Source organism: Ctenocephalides felis, unplaced genomic scaffold, assembly GCF_003426905.1.
Source record: "Ctenocephalides felis isolate EL2017-DRISC unplaced genomic scaffold, ASM342690v1 CF-g0.4_SCAFFOLD_01886, whole genome shotgun sequence".
In the NCBI taxonomy this organism is placed as follows: domain Eukaryota; kingdom Metazoa; phylum Arthropoda; class Insecta; order Siphonaptera; family Pulicidae; genus Ctenocephalides; species Ctenocephalides felis.
In genome coordinates, this window is record NW_020538040.1 from 7,424,431 (window position 1) to 7,442,556 (window position 18,126).

General features: G+C 30.4%; 1 protein-coding gene across 1 annotated transcript in view; it reads right to left on the reverse strand.

Annotated features, from left to right (window-relative positions):
- The window catches only part of LOC113378632 (E3 ubiquitin-protein ligase highwire-like), a 374,874-nt gene that overhangs the window by 284,789 nt on the left and 71,959 nt on the right, over positions 1 to 18,126 (reverse strand). Inside the window, 6 exon segments of the mRNA XM_026619187.1 lie at positions 310 to 449; positions 769 to 876; positions 10,852 to 11,339; positions 13,294 to 13,615; positions 16,333 to 16,511; positions 16,720 to 16,866. Of these exon segments, the coding sequence (XP_026474972.1) occupies positions 310 to 449; positions 769 to 876; positions 10,852 to 11,339; positions 13,294 to 13,615; positions 16,333 to 16,511; positions 16,720 to 16,866 (1,384 nt within the window).

Below are 18,126 nucleotides of genomic sequence, written 5' to 3' on the forward strand. Positions count from 1 at the left end.
TGGACTTCAACGAACATTTGAAAAAAAGAATTGGCTAAATTGGTCCAGGCGTTGTTGAGTTATGCGCTTACCAACACATTTTGCGATTCATTTTTATATGTTATATATATAAACAAAAAAGTGTACAAAAATATCGATGTCTAATAAAATCATCGACGAATCACAAAGAATTGAATTTTAATTGAATACACTAAATTATCAAGCAAAATCAAAACAATTATAACCACAACCGTAAACTTAGACAAAAAAATATCAATGAAAATGCTTTCCACCATCATTTATTAATTTTAATATTTCATCATATCTTACCAGAAACTGATGGTAAAACCAAATCCTTTCTAATCAGGCTGGCAGCACACATTCCACCCAAATGTGCCAATTCGTTCTCTAACAATTGCATACCGTTTGTTGAATGTGGCATTTCGTAACCAATAACTTGGCATTTATACCTAAGAATAAAATTTTAAATTAGAATAGAATTTTTATGATAAACTACTGAACTTCTATACTAATTTCTCAGGTTGTCAGATAGAAAACCTAACCCAAAAACCGCACAAATGTTAAAAAAAAAACGATGTTAGATAACAGGATCTTTCTGACTCAGCTTCACAACATACGAGTGACGTTGCAGTTTATGTGTGAAATTCCTGAACGCATAGCAATTACATGGATTTTGACAGTATTCAGTATGATTCAGTAGCATGATGCATGGAAGTTGAAGCGTAACATGGCCTTGCCATAACATCGGTTCCTTTATTTTTTACATACCCATAACTGTTCAATCTGTCGTCTTTCAAATAATTCGAAGCAGTCTCCATCGAGAATATGACTTCTCTTCCTGGTAGTATCACACCAGAAGCTGGCCATTGGGATGGACTGAAGAGAAATAAAAATAGAATATTTCATTATAAAGTAAATTGTTGAAATTTTATTACTAATTTTTTTTTATTTGCATAGATTTATTGCCGATCAAAATAATATACATTTTTTAAGACAATATGCTGGGTGTACATGCATTTAAGAGATTATACCCTTGCGATATCTCTTTTTTTAATATTTTGACATTTTATTTAAGATCGCATTTCGCCCATTTTTTTTTTCAATCTTCTGGTAGGAGATTCCTCGCTTAATTCTTTTAGATAATTTTTTGGGTGACCCGGTAATTTTTGGTGGAATTTTTATTACTAAATATTAGATAAATGATAATTATTATTATTGTTTAACTTTGAGCAAATTTTCCAAATATTTCCATATTATTGCCAAATGCCAAATCAAATGTATCATATTGGTGACCCCGACATGATGTCTATAAACAAAACATAAACAAAGTAGTGGCATCGTGCCTTAAGGCAAATTGCTATAACTTCCCGTACCAAAAATATACTTTTTAAAAAATATTCAATTTTCTTTTAGAAGTCATTTAGAGGTCACTTAAAAGTCATTTACAAGTCATTTAGAGGTCATTTAAAAGTCATTTAAAAGTCATTTAGAGGTCATTTAAAAGTCATTTAGAAGTCATTTACAAGTCATTTACATGTCATTTACAAGTCTTTCAAAAGTCATTTACAAGTCATTTACAAGTCTTTCAGAAGTCATTTACAAGTCATTTACAAGTCATTTACAAGTCTTTCAGAAGTCTTTCAGAACTCTTTTAGAAGTATTTTAGAAGTTTTTTAAAAGTCTCTTTTAGAACTCTTTTAGAAGTCTTTTAGAAGTCTTTTAGAACTTTTTTAGAACTCTGAAAAAACGGTTTTCGAGATTTTTAAGAATTTTGAAATAACTAAATCAAATATACCATATTAGTGACCCCAACATGATGTCTATAAACTAAACATTAAACTAGTGGTGTATGGCATCGTGCATTGAGGCAAATTGCTTCCCGTACCAAAAATAATTTTTTTAAAAAATATTCAATTTTCTTTTAGAAGTCTTTTAGAGCTATTTTAGAACTATTTTAGAACTATTTCAGAACTATTTCACAACTATTTTAGAACTATTTTAGAACTACTTTAGAACTACTTTAGAACTATTTTAGAACTATTTTAGAACTATTTTAGAACTATTTTAGAACTATTTTAGAACTCTTTTAGAACTCTTTTAGATCTCTTTTAGAACACTTTTAGAAGTCTTTTAGAAGTCTTTTAGAACTTTTTTAGAATTCTGAAAAAACGGTTTTTGAGATTTGGAGTCCTTATTTTTGGAATGGTTTTAAAAAAAATGTCAAAGAGAATAAAAAAGGTTACCATATATACATACACGTACAAATATGATTTCAAACGATTAAAAATGACTTGAAGCGTCGACAACATAAAATCAGAAAATCGGATTTTATGGTGACAATAAACTTTTGCTTCGCAATAAATAATAATATAAAATCGTTAACGTTTGTTTTCAACAAAAATCCTGAATCGATTTTGTAAATTTACAAATTATTGGAAATAATTTTGTTTATGTTAGGCGTCAAGCGATTCAGAATGACTCAAAACGTCTACATGACAAAAATTATTAAATCGGATTTTCTGGTCAATACAAATTTGTTTTTCGATAAGTTCATTAACTAGGGTAAGTTATAGTAACCGCAAAAAAATCGAAAACAATTTTTTTTATATATCTGTGGGGAATCAACAGGCTAGACATTCGGAAAAAACAATTATAACTTGTCATTTTATTTATCATAAAATTTTGATATTAATAAATAGTTTATATTTTCATCCAATGGATTTCATATTCTTATATTCATAACTACCCCCACATTAATGACCCACGACGTTTGAGATGAAGATAGAAAAGGAGTATTTTTTTGGGATTTAAAAAATATAGATTTTGATGCAGCGCCATAATCACTGGTCTTCCGTGACTACTTTTAAGGTACGTCCAGCCCTCGGTTCATCGTAGTTAACGCATTTACTACCTGACACCGGACTTCTGTTGGTATACCCATTTTAGAATTGGGTATACCAAATTTTATGATAAAAACAAAATGATGTCATTTTTTAGTTATCATAAAATTTTGTAATTACTAAATAGTTTATATTTTCATCCAATGGAGTTTATACTTTCATATTCATAACTACTCCCACACTGGTGACCCACGACGTTTGAGATGAAGACAGAGAAGAGAGCATTTTTTGGGATTTAAAAAATATAGATTTTGATGCAGCACAATAATCACTGGTCTTTCGTGACTACTTATAAGGTTCGCCCAGTCTTCGGTTCATCGTAGTTAACGCATTTACTATCTGATACCGGACTTCTGTTGGTATACCCATTTTGTATACACAAACCTCAGTGTTTATTGCTGACACAAAAATTTATTCTGAGCCTAGACATCGGGTCATGAATTGAATGCACTATCAAATGGTCATTTGAATCGTAATTCAACCTTTCCTTATCCGTTAACTCAACAAATCGTCTTTTGGTGCATAAGACTTAAGTCTGCATCTTGTCAAGTTGATGGCTCTTTAATCATATCATATCTGATCCGATGTATAATCCAAAGGGCTACAGAAGTCAAAAAGATCGTGGCGGAATCTTCGAAGTTCAACAAGACATCGAGGTTCAGGAAATTTACCACGTAATTTATATTCAGAACCATATGCAAAGTATGAAGATGATGGAAGGTCGAATTATCTGCCATACAGTGGATCTGCCGACAAAACTGTCATTTATTTCATTGAATGAACTACTAATTGACCAGTACATAACACTGCTATAATCTGCTTTTCCACCATATGTTTATAACGTATTTTCCTGTATTTTTTTTTTTAAACTATGAGGTCAACACTGGGCAGGAAGTGGACAAAACAATTAAAACTTGTCATTTTAATTATGATAAAATATTGTAATTAATAAATTGTTTATATTTTCATACAATGGATTTTATATTTTTATATACTTAACTATTTTCCACATATCTTTATAATTCAAATGTTTCTAAATATTTTGGCAAACATTAAAAAAATACATGTAGGTGTGTTAGGATTTGACTCCGCTTCAGAGAGGAGTTATATCCACTTAACAATTCTACAACTTCGACAATTTTGAAACATAATACTTATATATTAACACTTTGTTTTTTTGTTTTTTTTTAATTTCAATAAGTATTACAACTGTTAAATTATTAACATCAAGTAATATTGATAAATAATAACATAAATTTACATAAATTTAAACTTTAATAAATAAAAGTGCAAAGGATAAAATTTACATAAAAATAATATCCGTAATATGATTTGATATAAAATATAAGCAAATAATAATAAAAATAAAATTAATAAATAATATAAATAAAATTTCTGAATAATAAAATAATACTAGAAAAATAATAAAATATAACAAAATAATAATAATAGAAATAGTAAAATTATAATAATAATTTGGAAATAGTTTACAAATATTTCAAACATTTTTGTACATTTTATTATAATTACTATTTTATGCATTTCAATATGCTTACAAATCTCAAATTGACAAAAAACTTGGGAATCAAAATCAATTTTATAGAGAAAATATAGAATTCTTTGAATATGTTTATTTTTGTATAAAAATAATGCAGTGAACCTTAAGAACAAATCTTTGTGTATAATATTTTTCACAAAATAATGATACCTCAAATTCTTTTATTGTTTCCTTTTCGAGAATTAATTATACATCAGGTAGTTTGATTAGCATACTACTACTTTTTACAAATGATTACAAAATCATAATTGTGTAAAAGTTATAATAAAATACTTAATATTTTTTAGCTGGTTGTATACTATTGAAAGAGCTCATTTACGGAAAAACATTATCTATTCTAATTCACATTGTTCAATCATTTTCTTGCATAAAGAGATACTCATTTATTGGACAGAAGTAGTAAGATATGAAATAAAATTATAATAATTGTAATTTGCAAATTATGTTATAGCAATTACAATTTTAATTAGATTATCTTAAATTTAAAAAATTGGTTATTGGATTTATCTCAATTTCAATTACAATAGCCACTATTTTGCCTTAAGAATTGTGATAAATGTTTAATACTAGGGAATGCAATACCGGTATATCGGTATACCAAAATACCGGTAAACCGCTCGATTTTTTGGCGGTATTAATACCGGAATTTACCCTAAAAATACCGGTATTTTCGATATTTTTACACAAGCGCTTTTCGATACATATTGCACTCAAATTTAAATTTCTCGGAACAAATTTATATTTAAATTATACAAATATACAAAAACCGACATTTCAGAAAACCGGTTTTCAAATTTTAATTTTACTAAAAAACCGGTTTTCGTTTTTTATATAGAAAATACATTTTTGCTCGAATATTCTGTAATTTATCTGCAAATTTAGTTTTATTTAGAGCAGTATTTGACTGAAGTTACTTATTGTTCAATTTTATAGATAGTAAACAAAATTGTTTTAATTTTAATTAGTAGAACTAAAAAATAATAGTTTATCTTGATTAGATAACTTTGAAAATAATTATTCATTATTCATGTATCATTTTCACATATAAGAAAGGAAATATTTTTATGATAGTGAAAGGAAAGGTTTCGAATAAATAAAAATAATACATTTTTAAATGAAAAAATCATTGAATTAAATAAAATTAGATACATGTTGGTACATACTTGTTAATATTAATTTTAGTTTTAAAAACAATTAAGCTAAACTCGGGTATTGTCTGTTCCGAGCAATTTTAATTCATTAATTTTGAACATTCTAATTGTTTTTTCGTTTATTAAAATATGATTTCAAAAAACTGAGAACGTCTATCGAATTGCGACATAGACGTGTCCTTTGTTTACTCAGAAAATTTCCTGAAAAATTTTCTGAAAAAATCTCTCCATATGTAAGGTTGTCAAATATCTCCCTTCCGCCTTTTTGAGCAAAAAAGCGGAAGGGAGATATTTGACAACCTAATATGACAGAAATAAAATAAATCAAATATTTTTCTGTTTTTTTAACACTTCAATGGCGAAGTAGCTATAAGTAAGTAGCTTGAAGTGTTAAAAAATCAGCAAAAAAAACAGAAATTTTTTTGAATTATTTTATTTCTAGATCTCATTCGCTCAATTTAATATTGAAAATATTAATTATTAGAAAGAATGTGGTCAAGTACGAAGTGCTGTCATATATGGACAGATTTGATACTACGGCGAGAGCGAGAGCAAAGACTTTGAGGCGGCCGTACTCTCAAAATATCAATTTTACAAAAAAATAGTTTTCTAAAGAATTGTAGGAAATTTTATTAAAAGAGAATTATTTTCAAAAGAGATATTTTAAAAAAGCTGTTGTTTGACGCCATTTTTCCAATAAAGCGGCAACTTGCCGTTCAAATTTGAGGTGGCAAAGTTGATTTTCGTAAAGAGCACCTCGAAATCTATAAAATTACCAATTTTCAGAATTCCCGGAGTACTGTACCGGCAACAGCCTTTTTTTGCACCAAATGACTGGACTAAAATACCGGTATTAAAACTTTTATTCGGTATTGCATTCCCTAATTGATACAGGAAGAGCAGGAGGTGCAGGAATAGCAGGAGGTGCAGGAATAGCAGGAGGTGCAGGAATAGCAGGAGGTGCAGGATGACCAGGAGCTAAGGCTAGAGCCAGAAGTGGAGGAAGAGCTGGTGCTAGAACTAGAGCTGGAGGAAGAGCTGGTGCTAGAGCTAGAGCTGGAGCAGGTGCTAAGGCTAGAGCCAGAGCTGGAGGAAGAACTGGTGCTAGAGCTAGAGCTAGAGCTAGAGCTGGAGGAAGAGCTGGTGCTGGAGCTATCACTATCACTAGTATCTGAATCACTGTCAGAGCTGCTGTTATCTGAACTATTTGAACTTGAGGTGCTACTGTCCACTACTCGAGATTTATTCTTTGAATTTAACTTTTTTTTCAATCGCTTTGCACCATTTTTTCCACTCGGCCCTTGTTCATCTACTTGAGCTGGTAATTTGTTCATCTGATTTTTATTCTCCATATAACGAATTTTTTTACGAGGGGGTTCACTTCTAGAATCCCTATGTAAATATTTGCGTTTTCTTGTGCATTGATAACTCGAATGTCCATATTCCAAGCATTTCTGACAAAGAATCCATACTGGAAAAACGGCCGTCTCTGCAACTGCCATGCGTTTTTGTGCCATTCCACTGCTTCCAAATGTTTAACATGACATTTTATACATTGATTGTAACATTGATATTTTATAAAACTTATATTTACTTGCGTTCTAAGAGCTGAAATGCCAGAAAATCAACTTTGCTAATAAAACATTATCGGCAAAGCAATAAATATTATTAACTTCCCGTAGGGCAAGTTATAGTAATCGCAAAAAAATCGAAAATGAAAATTTTTATATATCTTTACGTTTCAGAGGTTTCTGAATATTTTGGCATACCTTAGAAAAAATGGATGTATGTGAGTGTGTGAGTGTGTGTGTGTATGTGTGTATGTGTATGTGTGTGTGTATGTGTGTGCAGATACAAATTTTCGTCGACGATTTCGGGAACACCGATCAACCGATTTGAATAATTCAAACAACATTCGATTCGTATTGACAAGGAGACGCGCTGATTAATTTTTGGCAAAGACAGGTCTAGCCGTTCCGAAGATACGGCGCAAAAAGTATCAAAAATGGTAACTCAGTTTTTAAGAGAACGGAGCGTCCGATTTTAATAATTCAAAAAACATTTTACTTGTATTGACAAGATGAAGAATTGGTCAATTTTCATAAAGGCAGGTCTAGCGGTTTCGGAGATCTAATGAAAAAAGTAAAAAAAAAAAAATGCCATTTAGCGGTCAAAAATGATCATTAGACATATGCACATCAAATTATCAGATATTTTATAGATATTTTAACAATAACTATAAATTTTGTTCACATTCCTACGGGTTCAGTACCAATGCTTATCCTTTAGACGGCGACGCGGCGCTTACGCGCTTTGACATTTCGTCTGTATGCAGTTAAAGCAGTACGATTGCTCAAATTTATAGTTTCTCAAAAATCTTATTTTTTCGAAGTAAATTTTTTTCAAAATGTTAATCGTTTTTAAAAAAAATAATAATTTTTGGTACGGAAAGTTCCACCAATTTGCCTTAAGGCACGATGCCATGCGCCCCACTACTAGTGGGCCACTAGTTTTGTGTTCATTTTGTATTAATATATTAATATACACTCGTAATTATATAAAATATATACTTCATTCAATTTTATATTTTTGTTCTTTTCTTGTGACAATTTTGTAATTTTGTTGCAAATACATTAATCCCGCGCTCAGTCTAAAAATATTTTGACTTAATTTTAGATCAGACCTTTATCAGAGTTTATGAGAAAGCCTCAATTTTATTAAAAAATGCAATTTATTTTTATCATGGCTTGTACGGCTGAAACATTTTTTTTTAATTTCGTTCTTGATTTTATTTTTTTTATGCGAAATAGAGAACTACAAACAACTCCAAATTTTTTTTTATTTTATAATAGTCATTTTAGTAGTCCAATCATTTTTTATATAGCTCGGTAATCGATCAATTCACTATTATCGCCTTTTTTGTGAACGTTTTTAATTGAAATTCGATCAATATTTTTCTGAGCATATAAAAAAGCTTAAACTTATCCACTTTATCTGCTGCAACATTTTAAAAATGACAACGAAATGGTTACCTCCGATAAAACTAACTGATTTGCAGGCTTATCCTATTGTACAAATATTTCTCGATGCGCTTAAGAAGTACATGGTTTTTGAATGTCTCACAAAAAGAAAAAAATTCAGCAAAAAAAATTAGAAATTTAATTTTAAAATCAGGAGATAAAACTGTTTTTGAGAGAAAACTGGAATTTTTTTCAGAGTACAATATAATTACAATATGAATGTTAGTATTTTAGCGTTGCAGTGGGTAAATTATCAATGTAATAATATTTATATATACATATTTATTATAATATATATATATATATATATATATATACACATATTTATTATATACATTCAGAATTAGTTAGTCATTTCTTATACTAATGATTTTCTAAAAATATTTTCTGTAGCTAAACGTTCGCCGGGTCATCTAGTATATAGATAGATATATATATATATATATATATATATATATATATATATATAAACTAGCAAACCCGACGAACTCCGTTTCGCCACCAGATGGTTTCGTGAGAAAGATGAAGAAATTTTTTGTTTGTTTTAAATTTGAAAAGAAAAAATTTGATTTTATTGCACAACAGTAATGAATTTATTTCGATTACAAAAATGAAGTGTTTTTTAGTTGAACTTCTCTAAGTAAATGAAAGTGAATCCGCAACTATTTGAAATTTATCCCGCAAACACTAAGCGATTGGCCTTGCAACTTGTTATTGTGAACTGGAAATTGCAATCGTTTGAAGTCAAACGGAAGACCAGTCGGAATCATTGGTATGTCACCAAATCGCCAGCAATTTTTGATCGAATCGTGAAATTCAGTGCGTGTACATCATTATACTTTGCTGCAAGAATTGTTCGTTGACTTAACCAAGCATAATTCTGATAATTCTCACTAATGTCATTACTCGAATTTTTAATTACGGTGCGTGAAGTTCCAGCAATTTGCATTAAGGCACGATGCCATGCACCACTAATTTTCTTATCTATAAACCTTGCGGAGCTCGAGACCTTTCCAACGAATGCAAAATTGTCGAAATCGGTTCGTGCGTTCTGGAGTTATTTCGTCAGGGAGGAAAACCCGACTTATTTTTATATATATAGAAGATTACGTGCGGCCCGCCAAAACATTTGAAAATGTAAATTGGCCCGTGGGCTAAAAAGGTTGCTCGCCCTTCTACAAGGTAGATTCATAATCTTTTTATTTTTTGCATTACCGATGGCTAGGGGGCCTGAAATCATGTCAAGACTGAGGTGCAAATTTTTTGAGACCACGCACTTCATCAGCTGTCAGTTTTTACAATTTTCAACTTTTTTATTTTTTAATTTTTGTTTTGTATTTTAATAATATTAATAAATAAGTGGTAAAAAAATGGATAGTAAAAACATTCAACGCTTTCTTTTACGTCACTTTAAAAATGACCTAAAATTCATCGCTCTACACTAGAATACCCCCTTAAGGGGCACAACTAGTGTGAAATTTCAAAAAAATCGATTTTTGTTTTTTTGCATATTTCGGTAGATTATACCTTTGAAAATAATATATGAAAATTTCAAATCGATATCTCAAATAGTTTTTGAGTTACAGCCATTTAAAAAGAATATAAATAGTATATAGTACAACGATCATTTTATCTTTAAACGCGTTTTTCTCGAAACAGCATTTTCCAAATTTGCTGCAGTGATTACTCAAAAACGAATGATCCGATCACTATCAAATTTTTTTTTCATGTTCTGTATATAGTTCTCCGTAAAATGTACTATCGATTTTTTGATCGGATCAAAAATCGAATTTTGGCAGTCGAAAAACGACCAAAATTTTGGGTAAAATTCGACTTTTTTTGAAAAAACGCCGCCATTTTGTCAATTTTTGATTTATTTTTTTCATCGTAGTTCATTTTACAGACAATATTATCTAGTTTAACGAGAATTATTTTTTTTTGATTTCATCCACTTAGAAGGCCGGAATCAATGCAGCAGTTAAGGGTCTTTTTCGTCGCGCCGTTGGAGATCAACGATAACTTGAAAAATATTTTATTTTTTTCTCCAAAAATTTTACAATGTATTCTTAAAACATGTATAAATATATTACTAAAATTTTGATAATGATTGATAAAGTAGTTTTTTTAATATAAATTCCCAAAAATCACCTTTTTTTTAGGCGGTTACACTAGTTGTGCCCCTTAAGGCATGATACCACTAGTTTATTACTATTAGTACTTACATGTTGCTCATCTTATGCAAAGCAGGCCAATACGGTTGATCATTCTTATCATTCTCCTGCTGTCCAGCTTGATTAACATCGATAACCTCATTAGCACTAAAATACTTGTCCTTATCCTTATCATCCTGGACGACATCAGGTTCCTGCACAGTATCATCTTTCTGGCTTCCCGAATAAAATTCCTTCGGAATAAACAACTCTAGTGTGTCTTCAGGCTGAACAGTTCCACATTTAGGATCGAATTCTAACACCATCCATTTGACTCCTGATGGAAATCTGATTCGATAATTCACGATGCAACTGGGTTTGTAAGGATGTTCCGATTCGACCAGGGCATAATGAGTGCCTGTCGAGGTGCTGCTGGTGGTTTGTGATGATTGGTGGCTGGTTGCCATGTCCTCCGGTTTGGTGTCGTTGGAGGACAGTAGATTCAGGGCTGATACGTGGGGTAAGAGCTCTTGGATTAGAGATAAGACTTGGACGCTGCTCTGTAATAAGAAAATATTTCACGTTAATAAAGCTTGAAGCACTATAAGCGGGGCGGGTAAAAATACCTGACTATAGGCTTAGGCAGGTTTGAATATCACCAACTTTAAAATCTGTTTACGTATGACAGCGGTCGGAAAACTTTTTTAATCATTACCCCAAAATATTTTTGTCTAAGCTGATACTACCCCCATGGCAAAGAGAGATTTGCCCCCATACGGACAACTACGTAGCAAATAGAGTGAATATCAATTAAAAATACATTTTTTTAACCCAAAAAAGTCCAATTTCACCCCATTTGGGGTAATTCACCCCGGTTCCCCGACCACTGACATATGATATTAAAAGATTTTGAGCTGGTAGTTTTTGTATAAATTCAATTGATTTAGTTTTAATACATTAGTATATTTTTTATTTTGATAATTAGCGATATGTGAATTTAGGACGCTTTTAAAACGACTTAAAATTTTTATTCCAAATATTTTAATCTGTATATATTATTGAAAAATGACTTCAAGCAAAGCAAAGCAAATTCAGATACAGTAGAAGTCCTTTAGTCCTTTAGGACTATCAAGCGATAATTATAAAAACAAGTAGGTTAATAATCAAGCTACAAAATCAGTAGAAAATACAAGAAATTTATTTTATATTTAATACAATATATATAATTATATTTTTAAGTTGCCAATAAGTTATCAAAACAAGATCACTGCACATTCAGGTGGTTAAATCTACTGATGTATCTATATTGTGCTGCTGTATTTATTAGAATAGCTTAAAAAATGCCAGAATTCCAAACAAACTCCATAGAAGAGAAAAGTCTGACTTGTTTCTAAGGAACGTAAAAAGGAACTCTGATATTTTTAGAAAAAATAAACTCTACTGACGAGCAAATTCTGACATTTTTAAAAGTAAAAGTAACATCATGGAAGAAAAAATTCTGACTTTTTTTTTAAATAACAAGGAAACTCTACTAACGAACAAATTCTCATATTTTTACGAAAAAAACTCCATCGACGAGCTAATTTAAAGTTTTTTTTTTAAATAAAGAACTCAACTGACGAGCGATTTCCTACAACTCTACAGACGAGTAAATTTTGATATCTGTTTATTGGAAAAAAGGAAACTCTAATGACAACAGACCTCAGCTGAAGTTCAAGTTCTGACTTTTTTTAAAAAAAAGAAAAGGAACACTACTAATGAGCGAATTCTGACATTTTTACAACAAAGAAAGTATAACGATTTTTTTTTTTTTTAATTTTTATTTTCAATAGCAATCAGAATACATGACCAAGTATATCCATGAGAAAATTCTTTCATTTTTAATCAAACGAGCAAATTCTGGCATTTTTTTAAAAAATGGGAACTTTATTAATGAGCTTAATCTAGCACTTTTAGAGGAAAAGAACTCTACTGACTAGCAAATATACCGACGACCAAATTCTGTCATTTTTACGAAAAAAGGGAATTCTACTGAAGAGGAACTCTTGAAATTTTTTAAAATAAAAAACTCTACTCACGAGAATATTCTAGCACTTTTAGAAAGAGGGAGCTTTATTGACGAGCAAATTTTGACATTTTTAGAAAAATGGAACTCTACTGATGAGCGAATCCGCATAACAGACCAATATTATGGTAAGGCTATGTTATGTAATGCAGTGCAATCAAGCGTATTTCTCAGGTTGTCAGATAGAGAACCTAAACTAGAAAACGCACAAATGTCAAAAAAACGATATTAGATAACAGGATCTTTCTGACTCAGGTTCATAACACACGAGTGACGGTGCAGTTTATGTGTAAAACTGTAGCATAATCTATGGAAGTTGGAACGCAACATGGCCTTGCCATAACATTTTTCTGTCCCTTTGTTTCATAATACAAAACCATTTGCTTTTGATTTAAATTTCCACATGCACAATTTAAATATAAAACTAATAAATTATTATTATTACTTACCCTTGCGTCTCCGAGTAGTGGCACAACATGTGCGAAAACAAGTGGCATCAGAGTATTTATCAGGCTAGACTCGCCCAATCTACTACAAAGTTCCTGTACGGAATCATCGGAGCCACCGGCGGTAGTTGAAGGGCTTTTATCACTCTCCAAATCGTTGTTGCAATCAAGATTGTTATCCAATTTACCAATTAGATCTCTCGATTCTACGAGCAAATATCGGCAACAATTTGATATAGTCGTAATCATTTCGAGAGTGGATTTTCTCGCTTGTCGCTCTATTACTGAGCGGCTTGTCTGGATGGTGTCAGTATCGGTAGGATTGCTAGAAAAAAATATAAGATAAATATTAATAAAGTTAATACTAAACTAGTAGTTGAAAGTGGCATTTTGCCTTGAAGGGTTATATACACAAAAAATGGATTTTTGAAGTAAAACTTCTTTAGGCGCGATATGGGTGTAAAAACTTCTTTAGGCGCGACACGGGTTAGCAGTATAATTTGTGAGTTAATAAAAATGTCAGGATCGGAAGAATATTTTATCCCGTCCCCCATAAATAATTTCAGTGCAAATGATCGCAAATAAATAATGAAACAAAGGAAAAATCTGCGCTGCGTAAGAAATGATAGCTTTGGCTATGTATGTTCTGTGTGTGATCGACTTTGGCTTCAAAGTGACTTAGAAATATCAAATGATGCTCAAAAACAAATTCTTAATAATGTTGTTTGAATATTGATTTAAATAATCAGGTTGGATGTCAAAAGATATTAAATTCGGGTAAAATTCCCACTTTGTGTAAGTTTAACGGGTTTGTATTTCCACCTATACCAAATTATCTACCTAAACTATATACTGTATCTGAAAGGTTAATTTCACCTAGGTTGTGTTTCATGCAAATTAGACGATTGCGACATGCAAATGGACAATTTGGAATGTTTGGCCAAATTATAAATGTGCCTGTTGACATTAATAATATGGTTAATTTATTACCTCGTAATATTGATGATGATCATTGCATTAACGTTCACATAAAAAAGCAAATGATTCATAGATCAAGCTATGTGCAGGGCTTGATAAACAAAACAAATATAAAAGTATGGCTTCAATTTGTTAGGCAAGACGGATATTACGGTAAATATTATACATATTTTTAATGTAATCATAAATATATAATTTATAATTTATCATTTTATAAATGTGTATAATTGACGACACTAATAAATGTATGCATCACGAGTGTTTGCACTAATAAACTTTATTCAAAATTTTTATATGATGTATTTATTTTTACTCAATTTAAATTTGCTACAATATAATTGCAAATAAGTTTTACTTCAATCGCGTGTGATCCTTACGCGCAATCTTTTTTTTTAAATTATATTTTCTGGGTGTACATTTATTTAAGAATACACACAAAAAAATCGTATCATTCTGGTGAATATTTTCCAAATGCACGCAAATTTGAAAAGAAAAACACAGACGGAAGAAAGAAGTTAGTAATCCGGTGAAAAAATTAAAAAAAAAACAGAGAAAAACCTGGTTACATGTTATTAGACTGTTTAGTATTGCATTCTAAATTTTATAACAGTGTTTAAAGCAATTTCTGAATATGTGAAATGTAACATGTGAAAATTGTTCCAACCTGCATATTTCATTATGAATTACTATTAAATTGTATGAAGGCAATATAAATTACAATTTGGGCTCAATACGCATTTCAAGGCCTAAAAAGAGGATGAGCACTGCGAGATAGTTTCAAATCAATTAAGGTCAAATTTTTAGCAAAAAAGCGATTTTTTTTTCAAGAAACCGCCATTTTGTAGAAAATTATTATTTTGCTCATTGCTTCGATTAATTACTAAATTTATGATTACTTTATTGAAATCTTTTTGGATTTATAAATTCAGATGATTTTCTCCAGAGATAGAATGATCACCGCAAAACGTGTTTTTCGACAGACGCTTTCGCAGATCTGCTGTAACTTTTTTTAATAAATATTTTTACCTGTAATTATTTTTGAAAAATAGTTAAAAGATGCTTTTATATAAATATAAATTTCTGTATTGATACATTAACAGTTTTTAGAGGGAAAAATATAGAAAAATGGCTTTTTGTAAGTGTATATAACCCCAAGTTGCATGAACTTCTCGAAATGTGTAATAATTGACCGAATCAACCAAAATTGAGATTTAGATATTAAGATAAACTTTTCAACTACACGATTACATATATCATGTACGTAGTCCTTGATATTATTTGATGAATTAAATTAATAGTAACTTTTTTGCACAACTAAAGAAGTTTTGTAGACTTATTTTTATGCTGATACCCAAAAAAGACTTTTAAATTTGTGATATTCAAATTTTGACTCAACACATCACATAAGCGACTTATGACACAAATTTTGACTATTATACCTTTTCAAACTTTCATGATATTTTAAAATTAAACTACTTGCCGCAGGGCCGTAAAATTTTAGTATGTTCTTTAGAATCATGATATCTATTAAAATAAAAAAACTTAATCGAAAAAAATTTCAATAGTTAGTTAGGAAGAAACGGTTCGGCAGAACTTTGTCCAAACTAAAAATTTTTCACTTTTCTGATATTTACGAAGAAACGGCTTGGCCGATCTTCGCGCAAAACTGGCAAACGCTAGTCCTCATCGAGATACATCGAATGGGTTTTAAATTTTTGAAATCGGTGCAGCCGTTTTTTAGAAAACGTCGATTTACGGCAAAAAATCTGTTCACACACACACACACACACACACACACTCATACATACTTTTCCCTTAAATTTGTTCTCATTCGATTCAGAATGGCTTGAAACGTCGAGAAAACATAAAATTAGCGAATCGGATTTTTTTATAAACCTCTCCTCCGGGAAGTTAATTAATTTGGAAAGTAATAGATTTCAGGGATGATATACCAGCGGGTAGAAATCCGAACAAAATTGGAAGTGTTGCGGACACATTCATAATTATTGAAATATATGTCTTTATTATTATTATTATTAAGTAATAGATTATTTTCTTACTAACCTATAATACAGCAGCGATGGTATCTGTCCTCGAACCTGTGTGGTTCCATTAAAACTTAACGAGCAAGTAGAAAAATGAAAAGTGGCACCACAAGGTCCCACAACTGTCGTGATACCTGCATCACCGTTATTGGTGCGTCCACCATGATTTCGGAGCCTAATGGCATATTTCTTTCCCACCTATAATAATAATATAATTAGAAATGAAATTTAAACTATATCAATTTCTTACCGGTTTTACCTTGATTGGTACAGAATAATAATATAATTAGAAACATAATTCAAACTATATCAATTTCTTACCGGTTTTACCCTGATTGGTACAGAATAATAATATAATTAGAAATGAAATTTAAACTATGTCAATTTTTTTTACTAATTTTATTACCTTGAGTGGTACAGCCTTCTCGAACAATATATCAGCCAACTCTCTCTTTGAATAATCTTCAGGACCGATCGTTCCTTTTACGAATTCCAAAGTGTGCCATCTGTGGGTCACGTAAGGTCTGCCCGAATTGGTGGGTGACTCGTTGTCCTAAAGGATAAAATTTGTATGTACAAAAGGACAAAATTTAATTTTTTTTTGAAAATGTTGAAAAATTTTGAAAGTTTGAATTTTTTTAAACTTTAATTCTATTTGAAAGTTTTGAATTTTTTTTGAAAATTTTCAAAATTACAAAATTTGTTGTAAAAGCATTTTTTGCACACCGCAAGCAAAAGGTTTTTTGAATTAATCTAATCGGACGACCCGTTCTCTCATAAACTGCATGACTATTTTCTCATACATTGAAACATGTGGAATACCTTTTGTCTATACGTGTATGTGTGTATATGTGTTTATGTGTGTGTGCGGATACAAATTTTCGTCGACGATTTCGGGAACACCGATCAACCGATTTGAATAATTCAAAAAACATTCGATTCGTATTGATAAGGACACGTGCTGATTAGTTTTTGGCAAAGGCAGGCGAAACTGTTTCGGAGATACGGAGCAAAGAGTACCAGAAACAGTAACTCAGTTTTAAAAACAACGAAGCTTCCGATTTCAATAATTCAACAAACATTTGACGTAATAAAGCACTGATAAAACTTTTGGAAAAGCAGGTCTAGCGGTTTCGGAGATCCAATAAAAAAGTGAAAAAATGCCATTTGGCGGACAAAAATGATCATTAGATATATGCTCATCTAATTATCACATATTTTATAGATATTTTAATAATAAGAATAAATTTTGTTTACTTTTGATATTTCGTTTCAACGCAGCTAATGTATCACTTTGAAAAAAATTCAAAATATCCAAAATATTTCAAAGTAAAAAAAAATCTAATTTTTTCAAAAAATAATTTTTTTGTAATAATTTTGAAAATCTAAAATATATCTTTTTTCAGAGTTCAGAGTTCAGAGAAAAGAAAATTGAATCTTTTTTAAAATTTTAATTTTTGGTACGGAAAGTTGCAGCAATTTGCCTTAAGGCACGATGCCACGCACCACTAGTTAATTTTTTAAATTCAAGAGTTAGTAAGGTCTCATTACATTATTCAAATTATATATTACACTATGCAATTTTGCTTGAAGAATTTAATAATAGAACTTTGGAAATACCTACAATTAAAACCAAATTTGTTTCAGAATATCGAAAATAATAAATGAATTTGCTTTTGAATATAAAAAATCGAGCAAGAAAAATTATCCTTAAATGACTGTTTAAAGTAGTTATTTATAGTTTATTAAATGTTTATTACTATTAGTTTTTATTCAGTGTTAAATATTTGTAGTTTATATTAGGTGTTATGTA